The 18,683-nt window shown below is 47.3% G+C and overlaps 1 protein-coding gene across 1 annotated transcript in view; it reads left to right on the top strand.

Annotated features, from left to right (window-relative positions):
* Positions 1 to 1,228: 1,228 nt before the first annotated feature.
* The window catches only part of LOC146275206 (contactin-associated protein-like 2), a 165,466-nt gene continuing 148,011 nt past the window's right edge, over positions 1,229 to 18,683 (top strand). The window contains exon 1 of the mRNA XM_084702688.1: positions 1,229 to 1,331. Within this exon, the coding sequence (XP_084558814.1) occupies positions 1,229 to 1,331 (103 nt within the window). The remainder of the gene's footprint in view (positions 1,332 to 18,683) is intronic.

The following is an 18,683-nucleotide window of genomic DNA, read 5'->3' as shown; positions in this document are numbered from 1 at the left end:
CCCCCCAGTAAACTTTATATCGAACCGCCACTGGCCAGACTCTCCTATCTCTGTCTGATGGTTTGTCTATGTGTGTGGGTGTGGTTCCAGGCTTTGGTGCGCCAGACCATGTTATCCTTCCAACCTCTTCAACCTAAACACCTGTGGTTCATCAGCTCATCAACTCAACAGTACTCTGGCTTTCCATCCACTCATCGCCAGATCATTCGTTGCAGTTACCTGTTAGCATTGTTTTCGGCTGCTTAGGAGATATATCAAAGTATTGTGTTTAGGTGTGGTCAAGTGGGCTTTCTGTAGTTCAGACTCTCTAGTTACCGTCTGCGCGCCAGCCTGCCTGCCTGGTTCCTCTGCCCGCTTGCTTAGTTCTGTATACCGCGTTTTTCTGCTCCCTTGCCCTGCCCTTTCATTAAATACCCCTGATCCTCGAGTTGCTTGTCTTGGCTTGTGTCGTGCTCTTGGGTGGATACACTAGTCAGCCTGAAAAGTTAGTCATAGACCATCACAGACTCTGACCTGAGACTATTATTAAAACCTTAAAATGATTTAGAGAGAGAGAGAGAGAGAGAGAGAGAGAGAGAGAGAGAGAGAGAGAGAGAGAGAGAGAGAGAGAGAGAGAACGAGAGCGCAAGCGAGCCCTGTCCCAAGAGGATTCAAGCGGGAATGTCGAGGAACGTACCAACTACCGTCAGAGGGAGATAGCGGGGGGCACTGTCTGTCTATATGAGAGAGAGAGGGAGCGCGATATAGAGAGCGAGCGAGCGAGCGAACGAGCAAAAGAGCAGGCAGGCAAGACAGAGATAAGTTCAGGACCAGAGACAGCAGCCTCAGAGCGCTCTCAGCAGCGAAGGGAAGTCAACAATGCGAGCACCCGGGCTATTATCATTTGAGCAGCGTTCGGGCATGGCTTAAGAACAGTTCTCACTCCTTCCCCAACCCTCCTCTACATATCATCAGTGCCGACGTAACTAAAGTTTGAAAAACGCCGTTGACACACGGAAAAGAGAGAGCCGCTGCCTTTCCTTTCGGCTCACTCGAGGCTGGTTGGTGCGATCCAAGCGTGTAGGGACAGTTGCGTCCTCTCATTACAGAAAGAACGGACAGGAGAGAACGAGACCAAGAGAGTACACGCATATCGCGCTCCTCCTGCGTGCAGGTGTAGCCTACAGAAACTATCTAGCCTACAACCCGTTTTAAATTTCTCACATTACACCCATCGTCGTAACCGAAGATGTACCGGCAGCGTCCTGCATTCGGATTCTCGTTAACGTTACCAGCCATTCTGTGGATTTGCTGCCGTTTCAACAGCCTTAACGGAGCTCTCCCAACAAACCGTAAGTTTTCGGTGACGCCGTCATTTTGTAATTACGTGCTGTGGTCTTAACTTGAGTGGGTTCAAGATGAGGCACACAGGGAGCAAGGCTTGTGAACCGACCTTTACTCTGGTGTTGGCAGGCGGGACGTGGCCGTTACCGGAGAGGTTATAGGTACCAGTGGTCATGGAGCTCGTAAAAGATGACCAGTCTGTCTGTTTGGTGAGGCAGGCAACCTACCAGTGGACACGTGATTTTAGTATTTTTATTTTTGCTTATCAGCTCGGAGACTACAGAAGACTACGACTTAAATGTTAGTTTTGGTCTCAGACTGGCCGGTTTTTGCGTCACTTGTTTTCTTCTTTTACGTAATTATTCTTCCGCTGTAATCGACAATCGGGAGAAGGGAGAGGTGAACAGGCTGTCCAATTTCAACCTATAGCCTACAGCTACATTTAATGGCAGTAGTCCAGTGGTAGTGTCCAACCTCCTCACCCAAATGCAACATCAAACATTTAAGAATGTGATGGTGTTTGAGTACCCTATAGCATGACCATCACCTGTTCATTTATACTTACATTTGCACTCCTTTGCAATTATTAAGGACGTTTGCAAGCTTTATTTATTGTAGGCTACTAAATAATAGGCCTATACGTCATATTAGTTTTGGCGTTGAACAATCACGGCCTATAAGATGTGTGCTATAGTGGATGTACATCGCGCCTTGGTGACAGCATAAAAAAATAAAATAAGAGGTAAAAAATGAAATGTGTTTCATGTGATGCCCACGCCTACCAGGTACTTTTAGTTTCCGGGAATTACTTCTATTAATTCGTCAGTATTCGGCCTCATCCGGACTACAATATGCAAACGTCCGTAACTGATGTTGATCACGACGGAAACGATATAATAGAGGTTTAGGTGTGAGTGATTCTCCCCGTGAGCGCGATGGCTCCTGTCCCGGTTGGATGTGTGCGGGGCGCGAGCCATTAATCATCGCATCCGACGGACAGCAGCGGAGAGACAGAGCCGCGAGCACAGTTCACTGCGCACAAACGTGTGTGTGTGTGAGTGTGAGTGCGTGTTTCTCAAGGTGTTTTCTCGTCGTGGGAACCTATGGTTTCATAAAGTAAATGCTGAGCCGTACTCTCTCGAGCAGGTGGCATAATACTGTAGAAGAAGCACTGCTCGTTTATTTACCGGTGTGAAGGGACAGCCTGTAGAATGAGTTACTAACTCTTTATATGAAAGAGAGAGAGAGAGAGAGAGAGAGAGAGAGAGAGAGAGAGAGAGAGAGAGAGAGAGAGAGAGAGAGAGAGAGAGAGAGAGAGAGAGAGTATGCGATTGTGTGAGGGAGGAAGAGAGCATATAGGCTAGACAGTATGTAGCAAATATATATATAGTGCATATTTAGAGAGGAAGGTCGAGGAACAGAGGAGAAAATGAGAACAAGAGAGAGCCAGAAAGTGTGTGTGTGTGAGAGAGAGAGACCAACATATAGAGTGAGAGAACAAGAGATAGAGAGAGTGTGTTTGTATGTGAGAGAGGCAGACACAGGGAGAGGACAAGAGACGCAGAGAGAGGGATGCATGGAGAAAGAGAGAGCATTGGAGGGAAACCCAGTTTGGGGCCTTGCTACTGGTATGAAACAGCGATGTCCACAGGTCTACAATCTCACCCAGCGGGTCAGGAAATTAAACACACGCTACAGGTCCGTGACACAGGCTGGTCGTTTCTCAAAGAGCCATTTGGCCGCAACTCTGTTGAGTTACAGTGTACACAGTAATGATCATAGAACAGCTCCCTGTACTGTAAATGCAGTCTGTGTTCTCCTGAGCCTCTGTGGGCTTGCATGTACACCATGATCTGTACAAGTGTGTGTGTGTACAAGTGAGTTTGTTTGTGCAAGTGTGTGTGCATGTGTGCAAGAGAGTGTCTGTGTGCAAGTGAGTTTGTGTGTTTTCCTATAATTGTGTATATGGAGTCTGGGTCTTTCCTTTGCTCTCTCCTTCACTCTCTCTTTATCCCTCTCTCTCTCTTCTCTCACTCCCCGTCTCTCTCTTTTCCTCTCTCTCTCCATCCTCTCTCCTTCCCTCTCTTTTCCCCTCTCTCTCTCTCCCTCCTCTCTCTCTCCCTCTCTTCTCTCTCTTTACCCAACACCCCTCCCTCTCTTCTCTCTCTTCTCTCTCTTTACCCAACACCCCTCCCTCTCTTCTCTCTCTCCACTGCTTTTCTTTGCACCCCCTTTGTCTTCATCAAATTGTTGTTTTCAGAAGCAAATACTGTCTCTGTTTCATATAAGGCCCCTGGAAGTTTTATGTTGCACAACCGCTTAATTGGCTTGCGGGGAGCTATCAACCACTGAAGAGCTATTGAGCAACACACACATGCACGCGCACACGCACACATATACAGCCACACACACCCATGGTGTGTCCTTGTAATACCTCTATATCTTTTAATTAGTTGTCATTGTAGAAGGAGTAAATCCTGTCAAGTTGATCATAATTCCCCCTGCATGTGCTTTTCAACTGAACACGATTTTAAATATAACAGCCTGATGGAGGGACTGTGACCTGTTTCGAAGATGATTGCTGCATGTATGCCAGGGTGAGACCGTGTGTTTTGATCTTAGTGCCTGCACATTTACGGACTACAGGTGGAAAATGGCAATCTGCTAGAACCTGGGACAATGCCTATTCTCTTGTTGTACAATATTAATGTTTTAATGTGCACTGTCCCTGTCTTGAAATAAATAAATACAAATGAAGTTGGGTCTGCATTTTGACGGCTAAGGATTGACTATCACACTTACAGCTACGCTAACCTGCCCATGTGTCCTACCATCATGACCTGCAACGCTCTCTCACACACAGGCCAGCCACACAGGCCTGCCCTCTCTGTCAGGGTTGGCTGACGAGGAGGTTCTTAGACTCTGATCTGAGGCCAGATAAAGGTTTTAACTGCCTACGAGGCGGGACGGGGAAGCGACAGGTGGGACTGATCTCAGATCTGTGTCTGGCTCCATCATCATTCACACCAGGAGCTGGGAATAATAGGATTAACACTGGAGTTAAGGATTTTGCCCTGTTAGCCCAGATTAGATCATCCAGTTGGTGTTTACCTGTGTGTGACCTTAAGATTCTCCGAGAGTGTCTTGTGTGTCGGCGTGGATAATCCCCAGTCTCTCTCACATGTGACTTTGTGTGTGTGTGACTGTGTGATTGTGTGTGTATGTTTGTGTATGACTGTATGCACATGTGTTTCTGTGTGTGTGTGTGTGTGTGTGAAGTTGGTTCCTTGGCAAATCCTTTCTTTTATCCCATATGTGACAGTGGACTTAAATATAGTGGCAGAAGAGAGTCAAAGCGGCGGATTGAACAGTCTGAGTGGAAGAGATAGAAAAAGAGAGAGGGAAAAAAGAGAGAGAGGGGAGGAGGAGGGGTGGGGGAGACAGAGTGGTAAAGAGAATGTGCTAAGGTATTGATGCGTGTGTGGGTGAGTGCGAGTGTGAATGTGTCTAAGTGTGTGTGTGTGTCTAAGTGTGTGTGTGTGTGTGTGTGACCATGTAGCCTGGTAGATTTATCATCTGCTGAGACAGGTGAGTCAGGGCTAGGAAACGAGGTCTTGCTGTTAATTGCACTGCCATTTCTCTCTTCCACTCTCCCTGCTCTGTTTAAATTGCTCTTTCTCCCTCTCCTTTTATCTGTCGCTCCTTTCCTCTCCTTCTTTTTTCAATAAATCTCTCGTTCTCTCTCTCTCTCCCTCCCATACCTAACCTCACCATCTTGGATTGTTCTCTCCCTTCCTATTTTCCTCCACTCCCTCCTCACTTCACTCTCTCTCTCTTTTACCATTCTTCCTTCCTTCCTTCCTTCCTTCCTTCCTTCCTTCCTTCCTTCCTTCCTTCCTTCCTTCCTTCCTTCCTTCCTTCCTTCCTTCCTTCCTTCCTTCCTTCCTTCCTTCCTTCCTTCCTTCCTTCCTTCCTTCCTTCCTTCCTTTCCTCATCTTGAAACATATCGTCCACCACGTCCCCCTCTCTCTATGGCACAGTGTGATCCCTCTCACCTCTCTCTCCCTCCCGTCTCGTCCCCCTCTCATTCTTCTTTCTTTCACTTTACTCCCACCCATCCAATCTCCTCTTCGCTCCTCGTTTCACCCATTCAGGCTATCTATGACTCTCTCTACCTGCGTGTCTGATAAATGGGTGTGTGCGTGCACGCTTGTGTGAGTGAGTGAGCGTGCGTGCGTGTGTGGGTGGGTGTGTGAGTGCGCTTTTGGCCGTTTGTTTGTTTGCTCGCTTGCGTCGACGCATACTTCTAAGTGTGTGAATGAAATATGATTGTGTCTGACGGTCTGGGATCCATTGGGCTTGTGTGTGTGTGTGTGTGTGTGTGAGAGAGAGAGAGAGAGAGAGAGAGAGAGAGAGAGAGAGAGAGAGAGAGAGAGAGAGAGAGAGAGAGAGAGAGAGAGAGAGAGAGAGAGAGAGAGAGAGAGAGAGAGAGAGAGAGAGAGAGAGAGAGAGAGCAGGTCACAGGATCAGAGTGGATGATCCACAGTCTACACTGAAGTCTGAGACTGAAGGACTGCTCCCAAAGCCAGGTCTAATCTCCCTGTCATAGAAAACACCATGGACGGACAGCTCTCCCACACACTCTCTGTCTGTGCGAGTTGTAAGGGGTTGACTCACCTCATCATCTACAGCACATGTGTCAAACTCCGGTCCTCGAGGGCCACTGTCCTGCATGTTTTAGATGGTTCCCTGCTCGAACACACCTGATTCAATTAAATGGGTTGTTATAACGACCATTCATTAAAATCAGGTGAGCTGGATAAGGGAAACATCTAAAACATGCAGGACAGCGGCCCTCGAGGACCGGAGTTTGACACCCCTGACCTACAGTATCGAAGAACGCCGTCCGGCGCTGGAAGACGACCCGCTGGCTCAGGCTGCAGACTCCGCAGGGCTCCTTGCGACCGTGGGCGACATCGCCGCGGTAGGACACACACCCAGCCCCCCTCACATGCACTGACAGGGCTGTCTTCTTGCTGCCCCCCCACCCCCCCCCCTCCCCTCAGAAGGTGGAGAGACTTTGTGAAACAAGGACCGTCCCCCCCCCGGTCCCCCCCCCCCAGAGAATGACGTTTCTGAAAACGGTCACATGCAAACGGTCGATAACATCGCGACCCGGTGGAGTCTCCCGACTGGGCTGTGTGGAGGAACATCTCTGTGGTCCTCCTGAGAGGACGCTTCCTGGACGAGTCGATGTGTCCTATCTCCCCTCCATCAGTGGCACCCTCCAGGGTTATATAAACCCACACTGACAAGCCTTGAAGTATAATTCCCTTAACAATGTCCTGCCAGGCTGAGACCCTCTCAGGCATGCTCAGACGCACATACGAACGCGCGCGCACGCACGCACGCACACATGCATATACATACACAGGGGCAGGCAGACACACACACACACACACACACTGGGGCACACACGCACACCCACTATGTGTCGGGACGTACATGTGACAGTGAGGCCTAAAGTTATTCTAGTGGAATGTGTTCCTATTAGCACCCGTCATGGCCTATCGGCCTGGTTAAGGAACAGGTTCCAGCAAGATGAAGGGAGAGATGAAGGGATTGAGGAGAGGGATGGAGGGGTGGAGGGGAGGGGTGTAGTGGAGGGATGGAGGAGTGGGGTGGAGGGGAGGGCTGAAGGGGACGGATGGAGGCATTGAGGAGAGGGGAGGCGGGGTGGGGGAGAAGAGAGAGAGATGGAAGGGGCGGAAGGGAACAGTGGAAGCGAGAGGTTGGACGTCACTGATGAAAGACAGGGAGAGAGAGAGAGAGAGAGCTTGTGGAAGGCAGCTCGCCCACAGAGCATCACCAGTGACGCACAGTCACTCACGGTCACCAGAGTTCTTTTAATCAGTCAGAGTAGATCCAGCCACTGTCTTCGTCAGAGACAGAGATAGGAGCAGGGAACCCTACAATCTTCCCCCTAAGATGGAGAACAGCCCTCTTTATACAACACTACAACACCACCACATCTACGAATGTCTTGTTAATATTGCACGCGGTCAACCTGTGTTATGGTCTTGTCTGTCAGATGGCACGGATGCACTCCACATTCCTTCTCAGAGAAGTTTAAAGCTCAAAGATCATTTGTGGGAAAGCAACAATGGACTTGTTATCATGTTGAAAGACATGAATAGGATTTCGATCAGATGGATCGTTTTAGCTGGGTAGGATTGCTTCAAGTCTGCAGTTAGGTTTAAAATCACATGTTTTTCTTATACATCCCTATTACTTCCTTTGTTGTATGCTTGCTTGTGTGAAGGTGTGTGTATTTGTGTGTGTGTGTGTGTGTGTGTGTGTCAGAGAGAGATCATGCTGTAAAGGAACATTCTGACATTCTGTGAGTGTGCTTGTATGGGTGAAGGCGTGCCTGTGTCTTTATGCATGTGTGTGTCTGTGATGGTGTGTGTGTTTGTGTCTGTGTGAGAGAGAGAGAAAGAGAGAGAGAGAGAGAGAGAGAGAGAGAGAGAGAGAGAGAGAGAGAGAGAGAGAGAGAGAGAGAGAGAGAGAGAGAGAGAGAGAGAGAGAGAGAGAGAGAGAGAGAGAGAGAGAGAGAGAGAGAGAGAGACTGTGAACCCACATCTGTAAATGGATGCAGGAAATCTAGCTACCAGCTGATGTGGAAGCGTGTGGAAGAAAAGGGCATTGTGACTATGCTAAGACAAATGTTGTTATTACTCTCAGCCTTTGCATTCAATTTGTTTTTTTAAGCCGCTTGAATACCCCATTTACTGGCTGAGATTAAGTGAATTAATCTTTGGGCTACTTCCATTGACTAAAACATCTCTCCCCCCCCCTCTCCCCTCCCTTCTCACTCCCAGGCCTGGAAGCACAGTGAGAGGGAGAGCATGGTACTGTAGCTAACCAGTCATTTTTAAACTAGATAGGTGTGTGTGTGTGTGTGTGTGTGTATTTTATGTGTAAGTATGTGTTTTTATGTCTGTGTGTATATGTCATTGTGTGTTCATGTGTTTTTGTAATTATACAGGTGTATTTGTGTGCGTGTATTCATGTGTGTATGCTAATGTGTGTGCGTGTTTTTGGTGCATTTGTGTTTGCATTTGTGTGTGCGTGTGCCCGTGTTGCCGTGTTTCGGGAGGGAGTAGGGAGGAAATGAGGGTGATGAAAAGAGAAGGAGAACTGGAACGAGGTGAGGGTGGAGAGAGAGAGTTGAGAGAGGGGTGAGGGCGGTGAGGGAGCAAAGAGAGATAGAAAGAGAGAGACCACAAATATGAGGTTGTTTGTGAATAAACGTTATATGTGTGTGTGTGTGTGTGTATGCTTCATCCATGCCCAGTGAGCTGGTGAACTGTTTGGGATGCCAGTCTTGTCTCTTTCGGACACAGGCTTGTAGGAGGATGAACATGGCTGCATATATAGGACACATCAGGATCATCACTGCATGAAAGGGTGTGTGTACGTGTGAGTGTTTTTAATGTGTGTGTGTGTGTGTTTGTGTGTGCGTGTATTAAAAGCAGATATGGTCCATTAACCCTTGTTCAAGGTCCTGTTTCAGTGGGTGGGGCTGGAGGGGGGAACATTCACTCAGGCAGAGGTCCCTTCTTCCTGTACTCACCTTTTGCTCACCCATTACGACTCCCTCCCTTTATCTATCTCTCCCTCCTTCTCTGTCTCTCTCCCTCCCTTCAACTCTACCCCCCCCCTCTCTCTCTCCACTCTCTCTTTGTCTCCCTCCTTCATTTCTCTTTCTCCTTCTCTTTTTCCTCTCTCCCTCTCCTTTTTCACTCTCTCTGCCTTCCACCATCTCTCTCTCTCTGTCTCCCACCTTCTCTCGCTCTCTTCATCCCTCTTTTCGTTCCATGTCTCTGTCGTTTCAGTCCCCTGCTGCCTGAATCTCACCTCCGTCCATCTCCTCCACTGCTACTTTCTATCTCCTCACCCTTGTTTCACCCCACACTCCCTCTCTCTCTTCTGTCACTCTCTCTCTCTCTCTCTCTCTCTCTCTCTCTCTCACAAGCACTCACATTTATTCATCTTAGTCATTTAGCAGACACTCTTATCCAGAGCGACTTACAGTAAGTACAGGGACATTCCCCCCGAGGCAAGTAGGGTGAGGTGCCTTGCCCAAAGACACAACGTCATTTGGCACAGCCGGGAATCAAACTGGTAACCTTCTGATTACTAGCCCGATTCCCTAACCGCTCAGCCACCTGACTCCCTGACTCACACACACACATGCTTTCTCTGACACACACACACACACACACACACACACACATCCATACTGTATCCGTCCAGTTGCTCTCTAATAATGACCTCTGGATAATCCTGACTATTGTTAATCACATACAAATCTCTTCAACGTGTGTTTGTGTCTGTGCCTGTCTGTGTGTGTTTGCGTGTGTAGATTCGAAATCGTCTCTAGCATATCCTTATGTTACGTAAATGCAGTCTCTGCAGAAGTCTAAGACACCAAACTGTTTTGCATGGCATACCCCTCTCCTTGTCTTTCCTTCTGCCCCCCTCCTTCCCCCTCCTAGAGGTGAAGCCTAGTCCTTAGGGCTTCGCCTCCCTTCCCTTCTTTCAGTCTCCCCTCCTTCCTTTTGTTTCCCCCCAGTTCCTAACTCTGTCTTTCTCCTCCCCCTCCTCGCCCCTCCTCCTCGCCCCTCCTCGTCCTCCCCTTTCCTCAGTCTGTCCACACCATGTCATGACATGTCTGACCTGGGTCATCATCACATTACACTTCTCAAACATTCTGTTCTGGACTCAGGGAACCACATCATAACCACAGTGTGTGTTTGTTTGTGTGTGTGTCTATGTGTGTGTGCTCTCAAATCTGGGCATGGTGGGCACCCCCCCCCCCCCCACACACACACACACACCCTCTGCTAGGGGCGAATTATGGTTATTTTATATTTGATCACATATTTAGTGTGTCTGTTGGCTGGTTTAGTGGTTTAGCAGCGTGCCATGGTGGCAAACATAGTCTGGATTACAACCTCAAGCCTCCACGATCTGTTTCGGATGTAATCTTAGTCTGGAACAGGATTATTCAAAAATGACATAATAATGTCATAATAATGTCTTAACATCATAGTAATTATAATCCAGGGGCCTCATCTATCAAGCGTGCGTACAAAATTGTTGTACGTGGAGGTTTGGAATATTCCCACGAACACAAGGTGCGATTTATCAAAAATTGTATGAGCGGCGTACGCACACTTCTAGGAGATTTTCCTTTATAAATATCACCTGTTCCATAAACTCGTGTAACCATTTGCATACGAAACGCCCCATATTATCTAAATTAGTTGAATCACCACCAATGCAAAGGGAGATCACAAAGTTAAACTGGTAATGAAAATGGAGCAAGAAAAGAAAAATAATCTTTCCCAAAAGGAAATGGAGGTTTTGGTGTCGGAGGTTGAGTGCAACCACAACATTTTATTCGGAACACTTAGGTGCTTTGACGGTCTGACCACCAAAAAAAAGAATATTGTTTGGGAAAAGGTGCTTTCTGTCAATGTAGCGTCTTCTCAGATGCGCTCGGTGGCAGAAATACAAAGAAGTGGTTTGATTTAAAATCAAACCACTTTTGGAAATTGATGTACTGACGGGATTTACTGATGATTGCGTGTAAAACAGCAGGCATCGCTTGACTGATGGAGGTTTTGTGAGATGCCAGCAATCTCACGCTGAAAAGTGCCAGGCATTCGCCATACCCAAGGTTGATAGCACCTGAATGTGCAGATTGGAATGGCATTCGTTCTCCTTGTTTGTCTTTGTAAAGTTGGTCCGAGATCTTTGCATAATTCCACTGATATGGATTTAGGGAAACGATGTCTGCTTATGAGCCACTCACTTCTTTGTGAAAAAAAGTCAGGTATACCTGTCTCTAAAAATGCGCTATTGACGAAATGCAGCGTGTGCTAAATATTCTGAACACAGCTAGATCTGCCATCTTCATATTAGACATTCCGTTTTTATAGTGGTCCAAGAGCATATTATTGTTGCATCATACATTACACTACATTACATCAATTCGCCAATATTAACAACTCCCTTTATGGTGTTTAATTAGCCCATAGCATTACAATATTTCATGAATTCAATATTTCATTGAAATTCTTGCGAAATGCTTTCATTATTGATTTCAATGGGCCTACATAGAGTTCCCATGTTCTCAATGCAATTGCCTTGTTTCCCCACTTGGAATTGTTCTTCAGCTATACGCATAGCATTGGCCATTCTGAGAGTTACGCACACTCCCAAGAAATCTCGTCGTGATAAATCTCAACTTTTGCGGCGGATCCATTCATACGCACGGTTTACGCACATAGTGCGTACGAACGGTTGATAAATGAGTCCCCAGGTCTGAACCAGGCAGACACACAGACTCAGACCCCACGAGGCCAGAGATATCCATCTGATTTATAGAATGATCCCTCTCTCGTCTGGTCACCCATGGAAAATCACCAAGAAGATGATTCTCTTTTTTCTACCTCAGTGTGTGTGCGTGTGTGAGAGAGAGAGATAGTGTGTGTATGCATACGTGTGTGTTAAGGTGTTACTGTGTGTTAGTGTGTGTTTGTAATTTGCTTTGGTTTTTTGTATTCCTCTGTTATTTCCTGTTCAAAAGGGTTTGTTATTGATCCAGTCTGAGTTAAAGTGGAAAGATGCTGTCTGCTTTGTCTGAAGGACTAGGAGTGCAGAGCTCTGAACTGAGATCAATGTGTGTGTGTGTGTGAGCTTGCATGTATGAGTGTGTGTGTGTGAGCTTGCATGTGTGTGTGTGTGAGCTTGCATGTGTGTGTGTGTGTGTGTGTGTGTGTGTGTGTGCATAAGTATGAGTGTCTGCACCAGTACTCGTGTGTGTGTGAGTGCCAGTGAGCACGTGCGGGTGAGAGTGTGTGTAAGCATATGTTTGTGTGCGTGATATGAGCATGTGTGCGATGTGAGCGGGTGAGAGTGTGCGGACGGGCGCGGGCGGGCGTGTGTGTGGGATGATAGCTAACAGGAAAAGCACCTGTTAGCCACCCCTCCTGTTGTAATGCCTGTGTGTTTACATGCAAACAACTCTTCTTTATCTCTGCCCAACTTAGTCTATCATTCACTGCAACAAGCCGACTCCACACAGGAAGACATGTCCACGCTCTCTGCCAGTCTCCGTCAGTGCAGCTGCTAGTTTGGTGGGCGTCAGTTTTCTTTTCTTTACAGCGTTGCCAAGGTGAGCAGCTTTCTTGTCCTCTCTGTTTGATTCTCCTTGTGTTCTGCACCGGTATCATGCCGAGCCTTTCACGGATTGACGTTTCATATCTGTGTTTTCCATTGGAGGGAATCATGGTCAGAAAAGCACTTTAGCTTTCCATTTTGGTTTGCAGCCAACTTTTTTTGTGAGTTTAATAACATTCGCACTGGCCATTTCACCTTCATTAGTTATATTGGGGAACTGCAAGCCGGGATGCCATTATATATGTACTTTGATTCTGTGAGTGGTGAGAGGTAATAGATTAAATCTTGTTTAAAGCAGGTGTATGGTTGGTGTAAAATATCTCATTACAGTTGCTTATGAGGTTATCAGGAGACAAATAACTAAATGCATGTGTCTGGTAAGGCATGCAGAGGCTACATCTCTCTCTCTCCTGTCCTGTAAACAGAGGGATGGACTAGTCTCTAGAAATACCTATCAGACAAGAAGGGACAGGCACAGAAGAGATAGGAGAGAGGGAAAAAGACAGAGAGAGAGGGGGGGTGGGTAAGAGACAGAGAGAGAGATGGGGGAGGAAAATAGACAGAGAGAGAGAGAGACAGAGAGGAGAGAGGAAAAAGGGAAAGAGACAGAGAGAGAGGGGGGGAGGGAAGCAAGGGTGTTGGGTTTACTTAGGAAATGAGTCAGCTGTGTAGTGGACAGCTGTCAATGGGACTCTGTAAACTATACTCAGACATCAGAACTGTGTGTGTGTGTGTGTCGCTGTGTGCCTGTGTGCCTGTTTAGCGTGGAGGGGGAGGGGGTGAGGGGAAAAGAGACGGGAAGAGAGAGAAAAGCAGAGAGATAAGGAAAGAGAGAGAGACCGGGAGAGAGAGTGAGATAAAAAGAGAGAGAACAAATAATTAACATTCCAAAACTCGCGTCTGGATGAACAGGATCATAGTTAGTGCTGCTGCAGTTCGAAAGACAGCTATTTACTGTGTGTTACGTGGCGTTCTCACCACAGCGTAATTGAAGTGTGCGGTGGACATCACAGTCTGTCTGCTAGGTACTGACTGTCTATACTGCATCCTGTCTCACCCCCCCCCCTATCTCACCACCCCCCTCCATACCCTCTATCCTCCTCTCTCTAGCCTCCCTCCCTCCCTCCCTCCCTCCCTCCCTCCCTCCCTCCCTCCCTCCCTCCCTCCCTCCCTCCCTCCCTCCCTCCCTCCCTCCCTCCCTCCCTCCCTCCCTCCCTCCCTCCCTCCCTCCCTCCCTCCCTCCCACCCTCCCTTCAGCCTAACTCTACTTAATGCTTTAATCCAGCAACTCTACCACCAGCACACAATGTTTAGAGGGTGACACACACACACACATCTGAAGCCTACAGTAGACACACACACCTGGCAACTTCACGAAAGTGCAGTCACCAAAGAGCAGTACTTGCCCTCTTCCTCTAAGGCCAGTATAATAATATACTACAGGGAACAGTATAGTCTGTACAGAATTCTCTGACCAATACATGCCCAACATTGATGTACTGCATTCGGTGTGACCCTTACGATCGGGAGCTCACAATGCTAGCTGTGCAGATACAACATAATGAGAGGCCTGCTATTAGCATAACAAGCTGTTTCACCCTGGATGAGTCCATTGCTAATTAGGAGGTTTGGTAGTGTCAACACACACACACACGGTCAACATACACGCACACACACATTCACTCATACAGTAGATGCACATCACTCACGCGCACACACACACGCACACACACCCTCACACACAAATTCACGCACACACTCAGACGCACACACACCCACACACTCAGATACACAAACATACAAATACGCACATGTTTACTATAGACAGATTCTCACACACATAAACAAACATGCACTTGAATCTTTAGGTCACTGTTCTTGTCAACAAAACAGCAATGATGTAGATACTGGTTGTTTTCTCGTGCTTGTTATTTCGTTCCAGCCTGATTGAAATAACTTTTTGTTACAAGAGCCTACTTTAGATGACCTTTTTAAGATCTTTGTTTTATATTCATTTCTGTCATTAAGCAATTCCAGAGCGCATCATTTTCCCTCACAATACTTTGTGTCAATTACAAGTTAACTTCCCCCTCTTGTAAAATATCTAACACCACTGATAGATTCGCAAGAATCTTACTCTAACTCTTAGTCTTTAGTCTGTTTCTGTGTTCAGGATATAGAAAATACTCTACTGCTAGGTCTAAACGGACATCTTTGAGGGATTTTGCTCTGGAATTACAGCTGTTTTAGGTGACCCTAATCTTTCACTGGGTAAGCTCTATTAAAGCGAAATCTGTTTATATACTGCAGCAAATGACATGCTAGCATAGCTGTAATGCTATTATATTAGCTACTCTTGCTAACAATGTCCTAGCATAGCTGTAATTGTGTAATGCTACCCCATTAGCCTTACTGCCAAGGGAATGTCCCCTCCACATAGCAGAAGTTCTGGGTAGCGTGCTAATGCTCACATGAGGGGGGAATCCCTACTTCTGCCAATGGGTGCCCTCTATTACAATGCTAATGGTGTTTAGCCTGCTAAATGGAGCTATTCATGAGGCTGGGCAGCCAAGCTAAACTATGTCTGTGAGAGGAGCAGTGTGGTAGTGAGAGGAGGGGAGTGGGAGACAGGAAAGGATGGGAGGGGAGGAGGGAGGGAGGGAGGGAGGTGGAGGGGAGGGAGGGGGGAGGCTGAGGATGGAAGAGGTAGGTGAGGAGGGAGGAGGAAGAGGTGGGGAGGAGGTAGGTGAGGAAAGACGGAAGGAGGAGGGAGGGGAGGAGGTAGGTGGAGGGGAGGGGGGGAGGCTGAGGATGGAGGAGGTAGGTGAGGAGGGAGGAGGAAGAGGTGGGGAGGAGGTAGGTAGAGGGGAGGGAGGGGGGAGGCTGAGGATGGAGGAGGTAGGTGAGGAGGCAGGAGGAAGAGGGAGGTGGAGAAGGGAAGGAGGGGAGGAGGTAAGCGAGGAAAGAGGGAAGGAGGAGGGATGGGAAGGGGTACACGAGGAGGGAGGAGGAGGGAGAGTAGCAGGTAGGTGAGTAAGGTGGGATGATGAGCAAGGGAGGGCGGTAGGTAAGAAATGAAGGAGAAGGAGGAGAGAGGGTAGGAGGAGTGAGGTGTAGACTTCCTGGACCAAAGCCACATCTCTAAGCCTCACGTGTCCAGTTGGCTGACCAGACACACAGGGGGCAATCCCCTGAACCCTCTTCCATGCCAACTAGAGGGTTCTGAGTTCTGTGATCTGTGTGTGTGTGTGTGCGTGTGCGGGTGGGTGAGCGTGTGTGTGTGTGTATCCTCTCCAGGTAAGTGCTACATTACATTGGAGGATTAGCGACTCATTCCCAGGAGGTAACAGAACTCCACAGCAGGGTAAACCCTCCTCTCTGGAGTGGAAGAAAACACTTTTAACTTTCCCCTTGATGCAGGAGAGAGAGAGAGAGAGAGAGAGAGAGAGAGAGAGAGAGAGAGAGAGAGAGAGAGAGAGAGAGAGAGGGAGAGAGGGAGAGAGGGAGAGAGAGAGAGAGAGAGAGGGAGAGAGGGAGAGAGGGAGAGAGGGAGAGAGGGAGAGAGGGAGAGAGGGAGAGGGGGAGGGAGAGGGGGAGGGAGAGGGAGAGGGAGAGGGAGAGGGAGAGGGAGAGGGAGAGGGAGAGGGAGAGGGAGAGATACACAAAGAGATAGAGCTTTAGAAAGAGTACAGACTCAACCAGATTGAGGTGAGACCTCTTTACCTCCCCTCCTGTCTACCTGGATGTCCCACTGTCATTAATGACTGGCTGCTTGTACAACAGTTCTTATTGACTGTTTATGCTCTGCATACTGACTGGCTGTTTACAGTATAAGGCTGTGCTTACTAGCTTTTTATATAACTGTTATATGTTTCTATGACTCAGAGTGCCCTGGTCTTCTGAGGTGACTAGGCCATACAGTTGTGTATGCCAAGGACAAAAGACAAAGGACATTTTATGGTGCTCATCTCTGTCACTATGTTTCTGCACCTTCTTCTTATAGACTGGAGAATGTGTGTGTGTGTGTGTGTGTGTGTGTGTGTGTGTGTAAAATAGACACGGAGAGAGTCTATTTGTGTGTGTGTTGTCTATGTTGCTTGTGGGTATGTGTGTGTGTGTATGTGTGTGTGTTGTCTATGTTATGTTGCTTGTGGGTATGTGTGTGTGCGTGTGTATCTGTGTGTGTGCATGGTTGTGTTTGTGTTTTATGTATGTGTGTGTGTGTGTGTGCGCACACAGTAGACAAGTGATAAACGAGAAAAAAAGACAACTGTTACAAGCTGACGGACTCCCATGAATAGATCATGAGTCTGGAAGTCCCTGCACGTTAAATAATATAAGGTGTAATTATGAATAAAATATCATTCTTTCTTACCAGCTATCTCCAATTCTCTCATTCTCTCACACTGCAGCGGCCCTCTGTTCTCTCTGATATACGCTTCTCTCTCTCTCCCTCTCGATCTGGCTTTCTGTCTCTTTCTGTGGGCATCATTTACTAAAAATGGCGCAGTTTACGCTGCGTCTATTTTTGCGAGTTTGGTAATTGCGCCCGCTATGCTTCCTCATTTTGCGTAGTATTTATCAAACCTGACACCCATCAGTCAATCAGCGCATACTCCGCCCTCAAGCGTAATTTGCGCGCCTCTAAAAGAACAACGTGCTTGCATATTTTTTTATCATGGATCTTCCTACGGGAAAAAGAAAGCGCAAGCTTAAATGCAGTGACGTTGATGAAGTAACAGCAAACCTGAATATATTACAGGGCAGAACATTTACATTTACATGTATTCATTTAGCAAATGCTTTTATCCTAAGCGACTTCCAAGAGAGAGCTTAACAAAAGTGCATAGGTCAATGATCATAAACAACGTGATAGCCCCAAAAACATTGCGGGTAACCAAACTTTGAAGCATAGGAACAGGTGCACCGCCAGGAATTTTGGGCCCCATGAAAAAAAAAAAAGAAGGAGAATTTCTATAAGTTGTTCTATTTTTGGGGGCCCATGTCAGCCTGGGGCCCTTAAAATCGTCCTAACTCCCCTCCCCCACCCTCCTCTATGGCACCCCTGCATACGGACATGTACAACATCCACACCCCTTGGAAAAAAAATGGCCTATGTCTTCGCCTTGCTCGGATCACTGCTGCCATCGAATAAGGGAAGTACATTTGTACACACAGGAAAATGCGCTCCTGGTTATGACCTGCTTTATGGGTATCTAGCTGTAGCCCCCCCAAAAGCGTCATTAGCCCCCCCAAAAAAGTATTATTAATTTAAAAAATATATATACATTTTAAAGTCGTCATATTTGAAATCTAAATGTGTTCATTTATCTTCCTAAACCCCACTAGTGGACACTATTTAAAATTATATTTTCAAAAATGTCGAACATGCCCCCAGACCCCCCTAGTTTTGCTGGGTCACAGGAAAAATAATAGGTTTTATCTAGGGGCTTAGCCCCCCAAAAGTGGGAACCAAGATTGGCCCTGACCTGTTTTAAATAGGCGGAGAATTTTCCCCACAGAATAGAGGCGCACTCTTACAGGCAGTCTTTGTAAATACAGGAAACAGGCGCAAATGGCTTGATAAATGAGCCCCTGTGTGTCTTGCTTTTTCTCTCTTTCTCTCTTTGCTATCTCTCTACATAAACTGGACTAGAATGGACTGGAATTCCATTGAATGGAAGGGAATGGTATTGAATGAACTTGTCTGGGCTGGCCTAGGCTGGCCTTGGCTGGCCTGGCCTGGATGTCTGATCCAGGGATCACAAAGCCAGTAGAAAAATACATCCCTCATATCTCTACTTTCCTGGTGTGGCTCTCCTCCAGTAGACAGAGTCTATTAAATCTGGCAGGATAACAATTTTTTACCTCTCTTTTGTAAAACACCATCAATATTTACAGGTGGAGAGTAAACTGTCTCGGTCAGGAAGCATGGTTTAGTTGAATGGCTGTTAGCCTCAGCTATTAAACATCCTCTGTTCTGTTCATCCTCTGCCTTGCCTCGCCTTATAATGAGGCTGGGTTTGAAGTGTGTGTGTTGACTAATAGTGTGTGTGTGTGTGTTTGTCTGTCTCTGTGTGTGTGTGTGTGTTTTGCAGGGACGCATA

The sequence above is a fragment of the Hypomesus nipponensis genome, chromosome 8, assembly GCF_054491055.1.
Source record: "Hypomesus nipponensis isolate SF chromosome 8, ASM5449105v1, whole genome shotgun sequence".
NCBI classification, from domain to species: Eukaryota; Metazoa; Chordata; class Actinopteri; order Osmeriformes; family Osmeridae; genus Hypomesus; species Hypomesus nipponensis.
This window is presented reverse-complemented; position numbering and strand designations above follow the sequence as displayed.